The 19,009-nt window shown below is 43.5% G+C and overlaps 3 protein-coding genes across 3 annotated transcripts; all 3 read right to left on the bottom strand.

The window, feature by feature from the left end:
* Positions 1 to 385: 385 nt before the first annotated feature.
* Positions 386 to 8,249, bottom strand: LOC133906245 (L-galactose dehydrogenase-like). Its single transcript, XM_062348091.1, has 5 exons — positions 7,838 to 8,249; positions 7,508 to 7,736; positions 7,095 to 7,394; positions 1,503 to 1,631; positions 386 to 893 (listed from the first exon to the last, which is right to left on the bottom strand). Exons 1-5 carry the CDS (start codon positions 7,996 to 7,998, stop codon positions 762 to 764), a joined length of 951 nt encoding a protein of 316 aa, XP_062204075.1. The 5' UTR covers positions 7,999 to 8,249; the 3' UTR covers positions 386 to 761.
* A 4,967-nt stretch (positions 8,250 to 13,216) lies between these two features.
* LOC133905727 (uncharacterized) lies at positions 13,217 to 13,694 on the bottom strand. The gene has a single exon (XM_062347490.1). The coding sequence runs from the start codon at positions 13,692 to 13,694 to the stop codon at positions 13,362 to 13,364; it is 333 nt and encodes a 110-aa protein (XP_062203474.1). The 3' UTR covers positions 13,217 to 13,361.
* Positions 13,217 to 15,179, bottom strand: LOC133905729 (protein NUCLEAR FUSION DEFECTIVE 4-like). Its single transcript, XM_062347491.1, has one exon. The coding sequence runs from the start codon at positions 15,177 to 15,179 to the stop codon at positions 14,076 to 14,078; it is 1,104 nt and encodes a 367-aa protein (XP_062203475.1). The 3' UTR covers positions 13,217 to 14,075.
* Positions 15,180 to 19,009: the final 3,830 nt, after the last annotated feature.

The following is a 19,009-nucleotide window of genomic DNA, read 5'->3' on the forward strand; positions in this document are numbered from 1 at the left end:
TGGTAGAGCTCTAGCTCTAAGAATTTTTGGAGCTGATCATCTCTATTTTAGAAATTTTTGGAGCTGATTATTTCTAACTTTAGAAAATTTTGGAGCTAGAGCTATGAGTAAATTGAGAATCTTTGTTTTTATTTTAGATTGAAAACAAATATTTAAATCATTTTATTTTATCCTATAAATTCTAGAACCTGTATAAATCTCGAAGTTGTAACTCTACTGAACAGGGTCTTAGATAACATGTTCCCGTTTTGATGATATATAGGGTATCTTTAATCTGGCAAGCAAGTTGTTGCTGTGCAAATTCCTTCCTACGAGCTTTGAAATGGACCGATGAAATATTTTACCGACAGTGAAACAACATAAATTAACATTGATACTCAGGACAAAAGGTTAATGAGAGCAATAATTCATATATGGCTCAGGATTCAGCAATGTTTTGCACTGTCAAATTATTGGTGTGCAATTTACTTGTTTGACAACTGAATTATTCATACAAGCATCAATCCATCCCTGACGTATGGGAAAGGTTTATTTAGTGGTCACCATTGATCTTTTATTGTTCATGTTGTCTACGATCGACATGTCTAAATTACTAGAGGACCCGCCCATTAAATCTTAACAATCCCCTTCATTTGCTTGCCATCAATAATTATACGGGATTGCAATCAGCAGGCAAAGCTGTAGATGCCCACAATTGACCCAATCAACAAGCCGAGATACAATCATCACAAGAGCTTCAATCGGGCAGCTGCTATCGGACATCAGGCCTGCTGGATACCACTAGGCCAAGTCAAGTTCTTCACAGGCTCAAGAATTGCTTCAACTTCACGCAAAAGTTCTTCATCAATGCCTGAAGTTGACAATTCCATTGCAGCAGCCACATTCTCCTCCACCTTGTATAGGGGAACCACAAGACATGTTATGGGAAACCACTTCATTGCCATCCTAAACTTATGTTCCAAACAAGCAAACTGAACAGTTCTCGATTGGACAAAACATTCTTTAGATATGATTGCGGAAATCTAACTGCACGTGTTTTTGTGAAGAGAAAGGGACAAGAGGGTTATCTTTGAACTAATTTTTCAATTTCACATCATCAAGGTTGCAAAACTCTGCGGTAATAAACATTCCATTTTGCATACATAGATACCAGCCTCGAAAAAGAAACAACTATTGCATGACACCTCAACAAAGATAGAACGACACCAGAACCTAAAGACATGTTGGTATATTTTGTGCCACTTATCTGAAAAGAAGTTTTGTGACCACTCAGAACTGACAAGAAATTACCCAAAAGGCTGTTATCATAAGGAGAGTGCTCCTAATCAGCCAAACGTAGAAGAAATGGCAACAGAAACGGGATATTTAACATGCACCTGCTCATCTCTAAACTAAGCAGAATAGGCTCTGGTGGTTCAGAATTGACAAAATGACGATGATATTTTAGTGGTCAAAATGACTATGCTGCATAAAAGGCAAAAATCCAATAAAGAATTGTATACCTGTTCTGACGAGCTCATTCCGACAAGAACTGTGGAAATTTCATTATTCATCAAACTGTACTGCATTGCTAGCTTCGTAATGCTCTTTCCCTTCTTTCTACAGTGATCTACTGCTGCCCTGCATGCTGACTGATAACAGGCTATATTAAACTTGTCAATTGAATTTGTAACATAGATTGGAATAGTAGGTATAAGCAATAAATAAAAACAAAAAAATCTTCAGCAAGATAATTTGGTATGCTTGACATAGAAGTGAGAAGCAAGGAGAGATGAACATTTGGTGCCATGTCAAATAGAATACTCAATTTGCAAACAAACAGTTTATCCTTGAGATTTCAGTGGTGAAGTTATATATATCCGAGTCAAGTGAAGTACTGGCAATTGTTTTAGCCCCTCTTTGTTAGTTTCTGTGGTTTCGGAGTGATAGAAGTACAGTTATTGGTATGATAGTTTAGTGTAGGTAGTTTAAGAGTAAATTATCGTGGTGGTTAATCAATTACACTGTTCGCATAAAGATTACTAATGCAGTAAGAATTACACAGATATGCTGTATTGAATTGATGAGTTGATGACATCTTCACAATTACACTGTTTGCATAAAGATTACTAATGCAGTAAGAATTACACAGATAGTATTGAATTGATGAGTTGATGACATCTTCAGCATTTTGAAAATCATGTTGGGACTTAAGTACCACCGGATCTGGTCCACAGCATCAGCATTAGTGATTGTGCCAAGCAAGGAGCCTGCCCTGCCAGACCCATTATCAGGTTTAATCCTTTGTCTATCTATCATATTGCTTTCAAAAGAGTTTAGTTGTTTAAAGATAGACCAATTAGATTGCATTTTTAAGAGACTGAATAAGAAACGATTAGTTAGTTGCAGGTCCTGTCAAAATCAATCAACAAGAAAGCAATCTATTCTCTTATCCTGTTCTCTGTTTTCCCCATATTTGGTTGTGCATAGATAGCGGTGGAAGGAAGCCGGCCAAAGAATGGCTTTTCACCTCCCACAGTTAATGGTTGCGATATCTATCCTGGGATCGTAAGAAGCTTTGTATGGTGATAATGTAGCCCCATGTTTGGAAAGTTCTGAACTAGCAAGGAAACATGGGCACAGGTCGGCAGAATCTGCATGGCGATTGGCTGTCCACCTGTCCAGCTAGCAGGAAAGAAAGATGGTGCAACTCAACTGAAGGCTCATCTTATTTAAACAAATGGTGATACTGTTGCTTGCTCAGGCTTACTGTAAGAGGATACGGAAGCTATGAAAAGGGACTACACAATACCGAAGTAACAAAAAGGGTTATCTGCAAAGGACTGTCAATGAAGGGTAGATAAATCTGCCAAACAACACAATATATCACATTACAATGGAATGGACATTTTCCTGATTGGCGACAAAAAACAAATGGATTAGGCATATAGGGGACCCAAAAAAGGAGCACAATTTAAGGCAAAGGACATATATTGATGTAACATCCAAATTTTTGCCTGAACAAATAAAAAATTATATTGTGGCTTTTCAAGATTGTTGGAAATTTTCAGGGTAACTTTAAAAATCCTATTTCCAGAATCAAAAGTAATAAGTTTTCAGTAAGACAAAAGTATTCAAAGTGTGAATAATAGTTTATTGCGAACCGAGCAATACCTTGGTTGGTAGAGCCTTCTGTTGAGAGGCTGCCCACCCAGGCTCGAACCCAGATGCTCGCAAGTCGTGTGAGTACCTCCCTAAAGGGTTCGGTATTCTCCTCTCTTAAGGCAAAGCTGGGGAGACGTCTTCTCCTCATGATCGATTTTTTTTATTAATAGTAGTTTATTAAAAAAAATAACTACTTCCTATTTTTTCTTTGCATTTTTGCAATTTATAAGTATTTTCCTGAAATCAATTCCATGCCCTAGATTATTTGAAAAAAAATCAAATTAAAATCATCTTCCTCTCCTTAGGACACACTTTCGTCCCAAGCCCACTTCTTCCTTCTAGGCCCATTTCGCTCTACACTACAACCCCTCCATCCAAGGACCCCTCCCTCCCCACTTTCCACCTTCTCTTTGTGGATGCACCCCGGCTGAAACCTCCTAACCGCAAGCCTTGCACTTTTATTTATTATTTGATAAGTCTACCTTATTTTAAACCTAAACCTTAAAAACGCTAACACCCTAAAAGCAAACCTATTTATCTTGCTAATCGTTGTAAATAAATGTATTCCGCCACTTGTTGTTGTGAATTTCTTCCTTGTGATTTGTCGAGACCCTGAAGTTCAACAAGATATTTCTTTCCAATCATTGAAAAATAAATGGATATGAATTTTAGCTTGTTGTTTTCTAGGTAGAATTTAGGCATCTATTGGGTTCAGATGACCGTTTGTGATACAGAGGTAGGAAATATAGAACTAGGAAAAACACTGAACACTATACAGATAATTAAGTGATTGAACAAGTGGAAGGTAATTCCAAATATAGGGTTTGACAGTAGACCAAGGTGATGAGAGCTCATTTCTCAACATCATTTTGAAGGTGTAGATCGTTAAATATTGCACCTTGAAGCAAATATATTATTCTTATGATGACAAATTCCATCACTTTTGTTGTTCATACTCAGGATAAGTGGAGATACATATTAAGAGCTTGGAAGAAGGTGCTATTTTCATACTACATTTTCAGTGCATATTGTGTCAGCATTGTAGATTTCATTCTCACATTTTTGCAAGTAAACCCAAGAAAAGTAAAAATATTGTTGCATCAAGAACAACCATTGATTGAACGGAACAGGAGCTAGCAGTTAAATACCCTTCTCTAAAAGGGCACATGACACACCAAGGAACAATAGCACAATCATAGTTCATTATTGCTCATGGGGTAAGCCTGTGCCTTTGTTTTGGATAAAAGGTATTTATCTGCTAACTCTCTTATCCATTCAATCAATTTAAGTTCCAGATGCAGCAGCATTACTACTTTTGCTGGTGTTACATAAATGTAATAAAATAAAATATGCAATGCTGACAGAATAATAACAGGAAATATAATAGAGAATAGCACCTTCTTGTAAGCTCTCAACAAGTTTATCCACCTACCCCGAACATAAAAAACATAATCTCGACATATCCTGAGCAAAGCATTTGCAATATAAATTTTGCCATCTAAGAATTATATATTTGCTTCAAGGTGTCATGTTCACAAATCTACTATACCTTTAGATGAACTGTCATTGGAATTGATGCTGATTAGTGAGCTCTTTTCATTTTGGTCCGCTGTCCAATCAAATATTAGGCACAACTTCCACAGGTTCACTTTTACTTTCTCTTGTGTGCGTCTAGTAGTCATTGTTTTTGCTAGTTCTAAATCTCCTACCTCTCTGCGGAAAAGCCTTTTGTAAAATAGATGGCTGAATTCTACTTGGTCAAACAAATCTACACTTCATATCCATTTCATTTATTTGGGCAAACCAGCACGTGTAAGCTCAACAGCACTGCCATATCTCCAACAAACGTTACATGTGTTACAATATACTAGGCAGCACCGATACGGATATGTGTATCGGTATCGGACTGATACGGATACGAGGATACGTCATTTTCTCAGGAAACCCAATACGCGGATACGTTTTACTATGTTTAAAAAAAAAACAGTAATAAATTACTCCATGTTCTACACCAAGTCTCCAACTTGTATCCGGCTAGGTGTGGCCACTAGCTAATACCTAATCACTACTACAGAAAATGGCTTCACTGCCGGCTCCAAAATTATGAATTGCCGGTTCGTAATAGTTAAGCTATCACTGCCGGTCGTTGGCTTTAGCCGACACTGATGATGGACCTGGGAATCACTGTCAGGTCAAGGTATCAGCCGGCAGTGATAACACTTATCACTACCGGTTCATAAGCTATATTGACTGATTCTTCCTGCACGGCTTACGAATCGGTAGTGATGCCCCTATCACTACTGACCCATTAGGAACCGACAGTAATGAGCCGGCATATAAAACTAGTTTTGTAGTAGTGAATAGATTGGCACACGGCGGCCGCATGGGCTTCACCATCATCCTCATGCCGTTGCGGTTGGGCAAGCCAGCGAGGGAGGCTGCTTCAACGACAGCCACAACCCCAAACAACGTCTCGCAACCACCGCCCCCACAGTGTTGCCTGCCTGTCGCCGTCTGCACATGGTCAGAAGAATGGGGATGGGAAGAAAGAAGGAGGAAAAGGGGGAGCAGGGAGGAGAGGAACTCACCGCTGGCAGGTGGTGGAGGGCGTCGCAACTGGTGCTATGGGCGTGGTGGTGACGGGCGAGATGGAGGCGTGTAAGATGCGGCTAGGAGATACAATGTCATTAGGTTATGCGGCTAGGAGATGCGACTGGGCTAGACTGGACTGGGTTATATCCCACAAGTATCCAAAGAGTATCAGAATATTCAATATTTATTTTTATTCTGATAGTCGGTGGATACATATCCGTTGAGTATCCAGCGTGTATTGAAAGTATCGGTGTTTCAGAGACAATGTATCCTTGCCTACTAACTGGACAACACTTGAGTTTCCATCCGGCTCTATTCCAACTTGTGCCACTGTTTCATTCAAGTCAGGAAGTTTCTCAACCTAAAAGAATGGTTATTACCCAGTGACACACAGTTCATAAAGGTCAGTGTCACCAACTCATAATCAATTTTAATGAAAAAATACTCAACTTATTTTTGCAACAACTACACCAACTCATAATCAATTTTAATGAAAAAATACTCAACTTATTTTTGCAACACCTATTACATTAGTAACGTTAGGGTGAACAATATTTTTAGCAACTATAGTCATGTACACCTAAACTACCTATGCTAAACTATGACACCGAACAATACTTTTAATTAATCCTAATCCATACATAAGTACATAGCCAAAATTAACTAAGCAATGCCCCAGGGGCAACATATATACATAAACATGAAGCACTTGAATATATAGATCACTTCAGCATTGGACATTCCTGATCAAATTCACAGCTTAGCTTGTCAGTGCCACAACAACTTTTTACTAAAATTTCCAATGATAATAATCAACTTCTAGTTTAATTTTTTGGGCACCATATATTACATTATGCTAAATTCCTACTTTCTAATTAACATTGCTAAGCTCAAAAGTGAACTATTAGACATCTAGTTTGTGCACATGACTAGTCTTTGCTAAATTTATAACTCACTAACAGAAATCAGCTGCCAAACTCATGATAGCTGATGTTTTGGTCCATGGTATTTGAGTCCTATTTTGTAAGAGATCTACTTATCTTCCTTATTTACCCCCTTGTTTCCATCTCAACAACTGAAACCACTACACATCACCTCCTGTCTATATATTGCACAGTTTAGGAATAAGGTACATCTTTGGCACAATGCTTCTTGTGACATGACATGAAAAAAATGATGGATTTGGATAGAAGGGTACATTCTTTTATTTTAGAAATAACAAATGTTTCTTCTATCTACACTTGTAGTGTTATACAATTTGCATCTGGTTATCTTCTACTAGCATATAATATGTAAAGAAATAGTTTGTTTTACGACCAACAGGTACAAAACAAATGTGAGTCACATTAAGGAGATACCTTAAGCTCCGCCGTCGCAGGGTGCCATTCTGGCGGCCCGTTGTCTGTAAGAAGACCCATGGCAAGTGGTGAGGCGCTAATGACCCCAACACCCTTGCCCTTCAAGTAGGGGAGCAGATCCACCAGGGAGGTGTCATTGATCCCGTAGTGGCAGTAGGACAAAATCACATCCACCGAGGCCAGTGGCACCCGATCGAGCACGTAATTATAGATGTTCAGGGGCAGCCCGGTGATTCCGATGAACCGTGCTTTCCCGCTTTCCTTGATCTTCTGGAGCGCTGGGATTGTCTCATTCACAATCTGCAGACCCGGCAACAAGAACAAGTGACAGAGTCAAAGGATGCTGGGGTACGCATGGTACAGGAGCCATGGCAATCCGTCGAACAAGTGGTGGGCGTGGGAGGTAGGTGTACCTGGTTGAGGTTAGTAAACTCGATGTCGTGGCAGTGGAGTATGTCGACGTAGTCGAGCCCGAGGCGAGCCAGGCTCTCGTCGACGCTACGGGTCACGCGGGCGGCGCTGAAGTCGAAGCCTTCCTTGTAGCGGCCGCACTTGGTGGCGACGACGATGCGGTCCCGCGGGACGGCCGCGTGGCGGAGGCAGTCGCCGAGGACCGACTCCGAGACCGTACCGCCGTAGTACCTGCACAGAGAGGGAGGCGACCGGTCGCGCCGCGGTCAGTCACGGATCCGCGGGCGCGGAGGGGAGGACGAGCGGGCGGAGGAAAGGAGCGGCGTTTGTACGGGGAGGTGTCGAAGAAGTTGACGCCGAGGTCGAGCGCGCGGCGGACGGCGGCGCGGGCGACGTCGCGCGGGACGTCGCCGAAGACGTGGCCGAGCGGGGAGGCGCCGAAGCCGACAGCGCTGACGCGGAGGTCCGTGCCCCCCAGCTCGCGGAGCTCCATCGCTTGGCTTGCTGCGCCGACGCCGCGTGGAGGAGGAGAGGCGGGTGGGTTGGTTAGTTGGTGGCCGCGCGCGACATGGAGTAGGGCGCGTGTCGTTGTCGAGCGTTTAATCGGCGGAGGCGAATCGAGTCTGAGCGGGACGGTGGAGTGGATAATGGTGACGTGGGTTCGGCGGCCGGCGCGCGGCGGCGTCACTCCCCCGTCCCCGCGGATGGCCTTTTCCGTCAGAGCGGTACACCAAGGCTGAAAAGCCCAACACCTCGTTAGAGTGGGTTCACTAAGACTTGAGACAATTTTGGTCGCGGATTTGATCCTCTTTTAAACCTATTGACATTTTAATATTTTACAGGTTAAAATAATCTTGCCTCATTGCATCTCTATTCATGTCTATCTAGGGAAGAAAAAACGTTTCTTAAAATGTGTTTTTTCCCATCCCTCACACTTGCTCTATATATTCTCGCGATTCATTGTCCCCGATGTCGACCGTCGCCGCTTCCATCACGCCTCGCCTTCGCAATGCCTCACCTCTTCTTTCGTAGCCACGTGGGGGTCGCCACCGGTGGCCTTGCAACCTCGTCTCTCTCCGGTGGCCGTATCTTCACTCTAGTGACATATCTTATCTCTAGCGACTCATCTCCACTTTATCATGTTATCTCGGTGCTGGGGCTACCTATAACGGTGCGACCTATTCTTCCCCCTTTCTATTTTTCTAGGGTTCCATTGGTTGTTTTCAAAGGAGAGGATGAGCCGTTTATGTGATACGGCTAAATTCATCAATTCGTTGTAGATCCAAAAGAGTAGTGGATTTTGACCAATTTAATTTGCTCCGACTTTCAGTGCCGCCACAGCCATTCTTGATTGATTCCTCCCAATTTTGCCTCTTGAATCTGGTTGTAATGCCATATGAGTTATGTACAATTGTGCGAAATTGAGTTGCGGCAAATGAACTTCTGGGTGATAATTGGCAAGTGTGACAACCATAGAAATGTGTTCCTATGCACGTGTACCTTTTGAAACTGAAGTGTGATGGTAGCGTTTTGTACGAGTGATGGCTGGACGCTACACAAGTCAAATGAAACCTTGCAAATTTTGCTTCTTGCACTAGTGTTACCTGCAGGTTTGAAATTCCATTTTGTTCTCGCAACGAGTTCATCCAGCATCCTCACAAAGTTTCAGAATTATTTGTTTTTTCTGAATTATTTGAATCTTTTTGAATGGCCGGGATATTTATTCGTCGCCTCTGCTTCGGCTCAGCGGCTTCCGGTAACCGTTCAAACTCTTCGTCTTCCATATATAAGTTTGTCCTGTCTATAAATCTTTGTCATTCTAGTTCATTGCCATCCCTGTCTGACACCTTCTAGTATGGGCCAGGAATTGACATAGGACCAAATTAAATCCCACAGTCATGTTGCTTCGTGTTTATTCCTTCCCTTTCTTTTCTTTCTTCCCCCCCCCCCCCCCCCAAAAAAAACTGCACTCGACTGAACTTTCTTATCGCTGAATTATCATCCATTTGCCATGCATTTAGCAAATGCCTTTTCTTAACCTAAAAATACTTGCACATTGTAACATTGTATGCTATGTTTATTATCAATTTGCATCGATATGGTATGGTCAAATCTGTAGATTAATGTCCCCAAATATTTGATGAGGCAAAAGCTTCAGCTTTGGTGTGCGCCAAAATAAACAATCACCATATTTTAGGTTCTGCAACATAGTATGAATTTAGCCAACAAACATTTATCTTAGAAATTGATTTATGTCTGCCAATAATAGACCTCACTCAAAATAATATATGCTCCCCATGTTAGAACAATTAAATAATTATGACATTTAGATAGATAGATATGCAATCAACAAGAGAACAATTCAGCAGTGACAACCCTATGGATGCAACAAAACAGCTGCCACTGTGGTAGACATGACGATGCTGCTCTGCTCTGCTCAGTACAAACTTGAACTATGTAAATCCTAAAAATTACGAGAGCAATCCCTCTCATCCATACACCTCATTCCTTGTTTGTTACAAGGTCCTAACTAACTGAGGTTGGCCAATCTGTTTCAATCGATATAATAAATTCAAAATAGCTCTAGATTCCAGCAACAGATGAATAATTGCAAATTTTAACCAATTAATGGTTACTTCATTTCTGAACCAGCGGTACAGTGATACTATATCTAAGTTTTCCTATCTATAAATGTTAGATAATGGACTCTAGGGATGAGATTATGTAATCTAGGAAGGAGAAAATTAGGAAATTCATGTATATGGAAGAAGAAGAAGATGATGAACTATTTTTTTTAATCGTTCCTACCATGCTTTAATGTCTTAATGATGAAAAAAGGGTAGTACATACTTCAGAACATACTGGTGCTAAAAAGATGAAGGAAATTCTTGAGGGACATAAGAGCTGGTATAAGACTGAGTTCTGTATGGAGCCAGAGATATTTAAGACGACATCAAAGTATCTTAGGCAAGGGGGTCTACTCTGTGACACACACGGCGTACCATTGAGGAGCAGCTGGGAATGTTCATGATCTCGCACAATTCTAGCACTGAACTACTGAAAAAAAAAATTCAACATAGTGGTGAAGCAATCTACACGCACAGAAATGTTGTTTTTGATATAATTCCTACTCTCACCTACAAATTCGTGAAGCTTCCTAGTTCCAACCAAACTCACCCCAAGATTGAATCGAACCTTTGAATTTGGCCATTTTTTAAGGCCATGATGGAAGTGTTCTTCGAGATCAGATTGCTATGCAGATGTGGGAACAATATATTCAAAATCAAGCAGAAGTTGTACTGATGCATAAGTAGTAGCTAGTCAACTTGTATTGTGTGAAACTTGTTGTTGCAGAATTTGTATTAGCTAAACCTAATTGGTGTGATGCACTGCTTTATCTAATACCTACTATCATGTAGTTGTATTTCTGGAGTCTTATGTATTTGTAGTTCTGATATATTTTGCTTCACTCTTTTACATTTAGTTCATTTTAATGTTCTTTTTTTTACGTAGCCATGACTAAAGTAGAAGGTTCAAGAACTTCATGGAACTTCAGTTATGAGAAAGGTATTGCTGATGTACATCATGAGCACAATCGTGAAAAGTTCAGGGGCCAAAGTGGCTAGGTAACTGAAGGGTGGAAAAACATTATCAAAATGTTTAATGAGAAGTTTCCATCAGATGGATGTACAAAATAGTAGATACAAGAAAATGAAAAGGAACTCAAAGGAAACTACTTGCAACTAGGGTAGTACTTGAAACCTGATACCACTTCATGTTATTATGTTACTACTGGAAAATTTGGTTGGCACTTGGGTGATTTAGTCATTTGGTTGAACGGTGAACCGATCAGAAATTTTGTTCTAAAATTCTGTCATGTTTTGTTGGAAAAAGGAATCCAACACTATTTTACGTATGTACAAGCATGTAACTTTTCTTATGACAGCCCTGATACATCATGAACTTTTCTATATGGTATATTTATTCGATTTACATAGATAAGTGATCACTCTTGTTCCTTATACATCTAAAAGCCAATTAGAGATCCTTTGAACTCTAAGCATTTGTTTACTTTATGAAACAAGAAGTATTGCTAATGGACATTTGAATTTCACATAAACTGAGCCAACTAAACAGCCTCCATCTTCAAGAACTGAACATGCCATCCCTATTGATCATGAATGGTCACATGGACCACGATGAAGCAGAACCTACAACTTCTACTTGGCCTGGATATAAAGTAGATGGCTCTAGGAAAAAGATGAATCAAAGTCAGGTTACCAGAGTTCTACAAGACTACCTGGATTTCAGGAAGAAGCAAACTAAATTTTTTGTTGATAAACTCGATGAAACAACAAAGCCAAATGACAACTATTCCATCAAGAACTGTCTTCTGCATTTTGCCTCTGCTTTCGCTTGCCAGATTGGCGCCATGTTGTGGTGCCACGATGCTCCCATGAACTGTATCCTGTAAGCACTTTGAGTGGAGTATTCTCTATCATTGTTCCAACGCCATTGAATTGTATCGGTCAGCAGTGGTGTGATGGTTTGACCTTGTATGTCTTCCCAAAGCTGGATGAGCTGGTCGAGCTCCTCCTGTGTTGCTAACTGTCCAAGACTTTTTATCTAGTTATGGTTTGGTAGTGCTTTGCTAACCATGCAGTTCTTTCTTCTGGTTTTAGCATAGAGCGCTGGTGCGATGTTTTTGGGTGCTTGCCTAGCTAGAGTTCCAAAATGATGTTTTTTCCCTATTGCCAATTGTAATAATTGATGATACATTGAAGAGGTCATGGTCTCCCTGGTCACACGGTATAGCTTGGCACTTCCAATATCTATTTTCGTCTTTCCATCTAAACCATAGCCATCTTAGACGTATTGCTCATGCGAATTTCTAGAGATCAGAAATACCCAAACCTCTGAGCTCCTTGGGGTGACACACTGTCCTCCTATTGATAAGACAATGTCCTCCGCTTACATTTTCTAGTTCTTCACCCTTCCAAAGAAAACCTCGCCATATGCGATCAATCTTTTTGGTCAACTATTTCTGTAATTGGAACACTGTTAGGTGGTATGTTGGTTGGGTGAATAAGACTGATTTTACCAGTGTTTCACAGCTCGCTGGCGTTAGGAATTTTCCTTTCCACCCTGGCAACTTGTTGCCAAGCTTGTCTAATAGAGGTTGGACATCAACACGTCGGAGCTTTCTAGTGTGAAGGGGTAGTCCCAAATATTTGCAAGGGAAAGCACTAACTTTGCCTAGAAAATCTATCAGTGCTTGATCCAAATCCATCTCTTGACACCGGATTGGGAAGATCTCTGTTTTGTGTAAGTTTGTGACCAGGCCAGAGCATTTTCCAAAAACCTTAAGGATCTTATGAATTTCCAAAAACCTTAAGGATCTCATGAATAACATGTAGCTCTATTTGAATTGGGTTTGCGAAGATTGCTGCATCATCCGCATACAGCGAGCACCAGAGGCTTGCTGATCTTGGTAAGACCGGCTTTAAAATGTTATGCTGGACCGCAAGGGAAAGAATTCGTTGTAGTGGATCAATTGCCAGAATGAACAGTATGGGCGACAATGAATCCTCTTGTCTTAGTCCTCGGGTATGATTGAACGGCGCCCTGGAATCCCACTGTTCTCACTTTCTCACTAACATGATTTAGGAACTATATAGAATGGAGGAACTTCACACGATCTCAACAGAAAATAGTTCAAAAGTCGAGTAGGATTCTGATAAATTACTGCGTTTTCGAACGGAACCTTAGTACATGATTTTTTATAACTACCAAAGTTTTGTTCTATACAAACCGTTTCAAATTTCCAGCGTCTCCAAACACTGTTTAACATTCAAGTTAGTGTAAGTCCTCATTAACGGTCTCTTTCTTGTTTTTGCTCTTCTCCTCCTCTTCCGCCAGCGCTGCACATGCTTCCGTTCCCATCACCGTCTTGACCCCGCCGTTGCTCCCGTCCGCAACTGTCGCCGGCGCCATCTTGAACTTGGCGTAAATGTCCCCCTTGTAGAATCCCCTCGTCCTCCAGACCAGCACCAGCGAGACCAGCGCGCCGGCGAACGTGACAGCCGTGATGATGAGGAAGGCATGCTTGAAGCAGAGCACCCCCTTGCAGATCTTGTCCCCGGCCACGGCCACGCCGCCGTGCTGCTTGGCGGCCTCGGCGTCGTACATGCGCCCGGCGACGCGCACGTTCAGCACGTAGGCGCCGAGGGGGCTGGCCGCGGAGCCGAAGTTGAAGAGCGTGGAGTAGTACTTGAGCCCGAACACATCGGAGATGATGGAGAAGAGCAGCGGCCACTGCGCGCCGAAGCAGAAGCCGACGATCACCGATGCGGCGTACAGCGACTGTGGCACGCCGAAAGCGATGAGGAGGTGGCCGACGCAGGAGAGGAGGAGCACGGCTGTCAGCGCCAGTGGCCGCGGGAACCTGTACCGGGCGAGGAGGATCTCCGAGATGTAGCCGGCGCCGACGCGGCCGGCGTAGTTCCAGATGCTGATCAGCGAGACGAAGGTGTTGATGCTCTTTGCCGGGTACCCTAGCGACTGGCCGATCTACGCCATGTTGTCGATCGCCGTCAGCGTGCCGCCGATGCCGAACACGGATATGATGAATAGCACCAGCATCTCCACGCTGACCAGTGCCTGCATGATGGAGTAGTCCTCCCCCAGCGCCGGTGGCTTGAACATGTTGGTGATACAGCCCAAGCCACCGCGGCCACCGCACAAGGGCGGTGACGACTCGTCGGCCTTCTCAGCCGTTGTTGTGGGTTCTTCGACGGTCATGGCTGGTGGCTGCTGCAGCGACTTCTGGAGCCGGGAGGCGGCCTTGTACTCCGTCCTGACGACTACGCCGAGGGGAAGGAAGAGGATGATGAGCATCGCCGTCGCGCCGACGACGTATGCGGCGTGGGAGAACTGCACCTGCTTCTGTACGACGATCATGACGAGGAGGTAGGAGGCGAGGGCGATGGACATGTAGAGGAAGCAGAAGAAGGGCTGGTCGTGGTCGGTGTCCTCGCCGTCGCGGCGGCGAGCATAGGGCAGGACGCGGATGGTATGCACGAAGAAGATGTAGACGGCGGCGGGGAGCCAGGCGATGAGTAGGACGAGCGACTTGGCGTTGTCGCCGTATATGGCGAGGTACAGCTGCGTGTAGATGGCGCTGCTGAGGCCAACGAAGCCCTTGAGGAGGCCGATGACGATGCCACGGCTCTCCGGGAAGTTCTTGACGCAGGAGACGAGCGCGCCGGTGTTGGAGAAGGTGAGCGCGTTGGCGCCGACGCAGATGTAGAGGCACATGAGCCACACGGGCGGCGCTGCGGTCCGCGCCGTGAGCGCGAGGTAGATCATGAGGTACCCCACCAGGTTCATGCCGGCGCCGATGAGGAGCACGGCCCAAGTCGGAGCCACCTGCTGCACCAGACCGGACACGATGCCAACGTTGGTGCCGAGGTCCTTGAAGAAGGAGAGCGTGTTGAGCGTCTGCTGGTTGTACCCCAGCGTGTGCCGTAGCTCCTTGGAGTAGAGCGCGAAGCTGTACGTCGAACCCGAAGCCGCCATCACCACCATAGACGCGAACACCACGAACCACCGGCCCCGCACCACCCGCGCCACGAACGCCGGCATGCACATCGCCACCTCGCCACCACCGGCCATGTCTCCGGCACCCCTTGCGTTCTCACTTTCTGCAGCAGTGGCCGGACACAGGTGCAGAACCTAGTGTGAGAGCTACTTATAAGGACGTGTTCACTACTAGCCTTTGACTTGACTGTACAGTGCCCATGCCTTCACGGGACAGCTTAGCTGACAGCTACGAGAGATAACGCAAATAGACCATTAGATGGAAATTTAATTGCAAAAATATCCCAGCTGTACAGCTGATCTGTTGCTGGGACAGTACTACATGGTATAGTAGTGGACTTATGGGTCGCATTGGGGAGATTTGGTTCCCTGCAAGTGCCATTCTTATATTTATTATTAATCTCTATTATATAAAGTACAGTTGGTTCGTATATCATCCTCTCTTTCTCCTTTCACCCTATCTAATAAATAACCCAAAAAACCAAAAATAAATCCCGCAAAACTAATAATCAAGGAAAACCGAACTGTACTCCTTACCCCCGACCATCCGTTCTGGTCACCTTCCTGCCCATCTCACCCCCACCCTATCGCCTCCCGATCCCCAAACCCTTCGTTGCCAATGGAGAATTTGGCAGGCAGCAACGTCCGCGTCGCCCACATGGGCTCATGCCCTACTTGCGCCTCGCCTATGCGCCATTCTTTGGTCTCTCTGCCATGCCACCTGCAGCACCGTCTACAGTGACCAATTCATTCTCATCCATGCCAGAGCCAACCTTGCGCTCGTCGACCTCCCCTCTGTGGCTACGTCGTCACGTACTACCGGATCCTCAAGGCAACGCTGTTCGGGACTGCCACGCCCGAGCAACGACTCCTCTTCCCCGACCTCAAGTGGCTCTTGGCATCACAAATGAGCTCTCGATGATCCAATTGCAGCCTACTTTTCTTCGATGAGACACTACAACAGAAATAGTCATCTGAGTCGGGTCATCAGTGTCGGCTAGGATAGAACTAGCACTGATAGAGTATCAGTACCAGTTCATGCCTTCCCACGCTCGATCATAGATTGAGAAGGGTTGAACTGATACTGATACTCAGTATCAGTGTCGATTCTTAGAACAAATTGGCACTGATTCCTCAGTGCCGGTAGGTAACTATGAGCCGACACTGACACTCACTGATACTGAGTATCAATACTGATTCGTATTACGAGCCGGCACCGATACTTGATCCCTATATATATGAGGACTTAGCCGCAGCCTCTCAATCCCTTGCGTGCCTGCTGATTCCACTGCCTCCTCGATGCCGCTATCCTCAGAGCCCTACTGTCTCTCCAATGCCACCTTCCTCATCCCCGTCCTCATCGCCATCCCCAAAGCCCCGTCGTCCTCATCCCTGGAGCCCCGTCGTCCCCGTCCTTGTCTCCGTCACCGATGCCGCCTCCCCATCATCCCTGACGTCGTTGAGCGATGTCGCTACTTTCTCCCTCCCTGTGCGCCACCGCTCTTCGCAGCCAATGCACGCACAGCCGTAGCCACACTACCACACCATGGCTACGCTATGCAGCCTGCCGCGAGTCAGGATTCTTGCGGCCTGTGCCACCGTCGAGTCCAAAACGCCCCCCCCCCCCGGACAACGCTCTGGGCCCACTCTGCCCCTCCTAGGTTAATGCCACTGCTAAGGGCCTCCTGTAGCCCGTGCTCTAGGGCCGGTCTTCAGAGAAGTAAAATTTGTTAGTTTACATATGCCTTACTCTTTGTAGATGCCACATGGATCTAGCAGATATCGTGGACGCATCTGAAGTAGCGTCTACATCCTCCCGGCATATTCCTCTATGAACTCAACGCTCTGCCCTCCCGGCGTCCTCAAGGATGATCAAAATGGTATACCTCATATCTATTTTGGTTGGACAATTGATAGTTGAAAAAACTATAGTTGTTAAAGATATACATGTATTTATGTTGGTGATTCCTCCTCTAGTTTGGTAAAATAGAATTATTGCTCATATAGAGGGTTGTACACAACCTGTTATCACTACCACTATAGGTGATGGTGGTACAAGGACAATATCAATTAGTTTCTGTGTCAGCAAATGAAGAATCTATTAATATTGTTGTCTCTTGGATCCAGTCACCTAAGTCCATGTGGCTGAAAAAATACGATGGCAGTAGTTTTGCAAGAGATTGAGGATTAAGTTGGGTAAATTTTACTTGACTATAACTATTTCAAATTGAAAGCGCTTGAAAAAAAATATGGAGGATGTGGCTTCAATGACTATCAGTCTATTGCAGTTACATGCACTTAACACGGTTGGTGCCACGAATTTTATTTTATAGTATTATTTTATATATTATAAATTTTTCTCTTCATATTCATGCTCTTTGCATGTAGGATGTCTACTGGAATAATATGATGCATTTGGATGTTAGTTTGGATTCACTGTTACGTTATGTTATGGAGTGGCTGAGTTTCACAATGATTGATACGATAGTCAAGAGAGTTCATGAAGGTAGGTATCAGGCTTATGTGGAGTTTGGTGGAGGAGGTTTCGCTTTTTATGGAATTGTGATGGATCTACCCTTTCTTGCTCGAGATAGTGTGCTCGTTTATGCACTACGCCATTTGGATGAGATATAAGGAGTTGATATCATAGATTTTAACTATGAAGACTATATAATTTGGTGTACCTCGTAGAATCAGGGATGAATGCATTTGTAATGTGTTTAAGTTATGATGTGAATTATAATAATGTTTATGTGTGGATGTTGATGAACTCATGATTATGTGTGGATGTGGATTAACTATTTATGATCTATGTATATATATTTTCCTGTCATGAATGCCTACAAATATTTGAATACCAATTTAAAATTGGATTTTGAATGTTGTATTATTGAATTCATAATTTATTTATGCCTACAAAAGTATCAGTGCCCACTTTTCACACTAGTCGACACTGATACTTAGATTATTAGTGCTGGTTCGTTTTTATGGACTAGCACTGATAGTCTGAGCATCAATGCCAGTTCTTTATTATGGACTGGCACTGATACTCATTACCAGTGTTAGTTCATAAACTGACACAGATAGTCCGTGACTATTAGTTCTGAGTAATTAGTGCCGGTTCAAAAACCATCACTGATGGCATTTTTGAGCTAGCATTGATGACTATTTCTGTAATAATGAGATCTCTTGATGCCTTCACTGCTCCTTCTACCGTTGACACACTCCCTGCCACTTTGATCAATCCTGAAGGCAGGTGGTCGAGTTCAACGCAAAAAAATGAAAACATATTTACTGTCTTCTCTTTGTGTCGCTTGCATCTGATAGATTTTTTTTGCAACTACCTTCCGGCATGGAAGCAAATTCTATAGGATCTGGTTCTACAAAAGACCCTATATTCTATGATGACACGTGTCCACTCTCTTTCCTCTTCAGTGTAGCCATTAGATCACGAAATGAATAGCATGGATGGAGTCTCACGAGAGTCTTTCTGGACAGAGTCCTGTAAAATTTGCTTCCTTCCTGCATTGCCCTTGCCTACACCTCCAGCCAGCACCTCCCTCGCGGAGGTATTGTCTCCTCCCCTGCAACATGTCTGGTTTCAATTAGTTGGTTTTGATATGTTTGTAACATCTTAATTATACTACATGTTGGTTGTGATATTGTAGTAGTAGAAACCAAATTGCTTGGATATATGAACAGGTGTACAACCCAAAATTCAATGTTTTCATAAGGGATAGTTACCGGAGACAAAATTAACATGATATTAGATTTTTGTTATTTGTTCGACATGTGATGATGTCCCATGAACACTTTTATATAGCTGCTGTTTGTATTATTCTCATTTCTTATCCTACATTTCTCATTCTCGGTTTTGATTTTGGGAATTTTTGAGCTTCCCATAT

Source organism: Phragmites australis, chromosome 23, assembly GCF_958298935.1.
Source record: "Phragmites australis chromosome 23, lpPhrAust1.1, whole genome shotgun sequence".
Taxonomy (NCBI): domain Eukaryota; kingdom Viridiplantae; phylum Streptophyta; class Magnoliopsida; order Poales; family Poaceae; genus Phragmites; species Phragmites australis.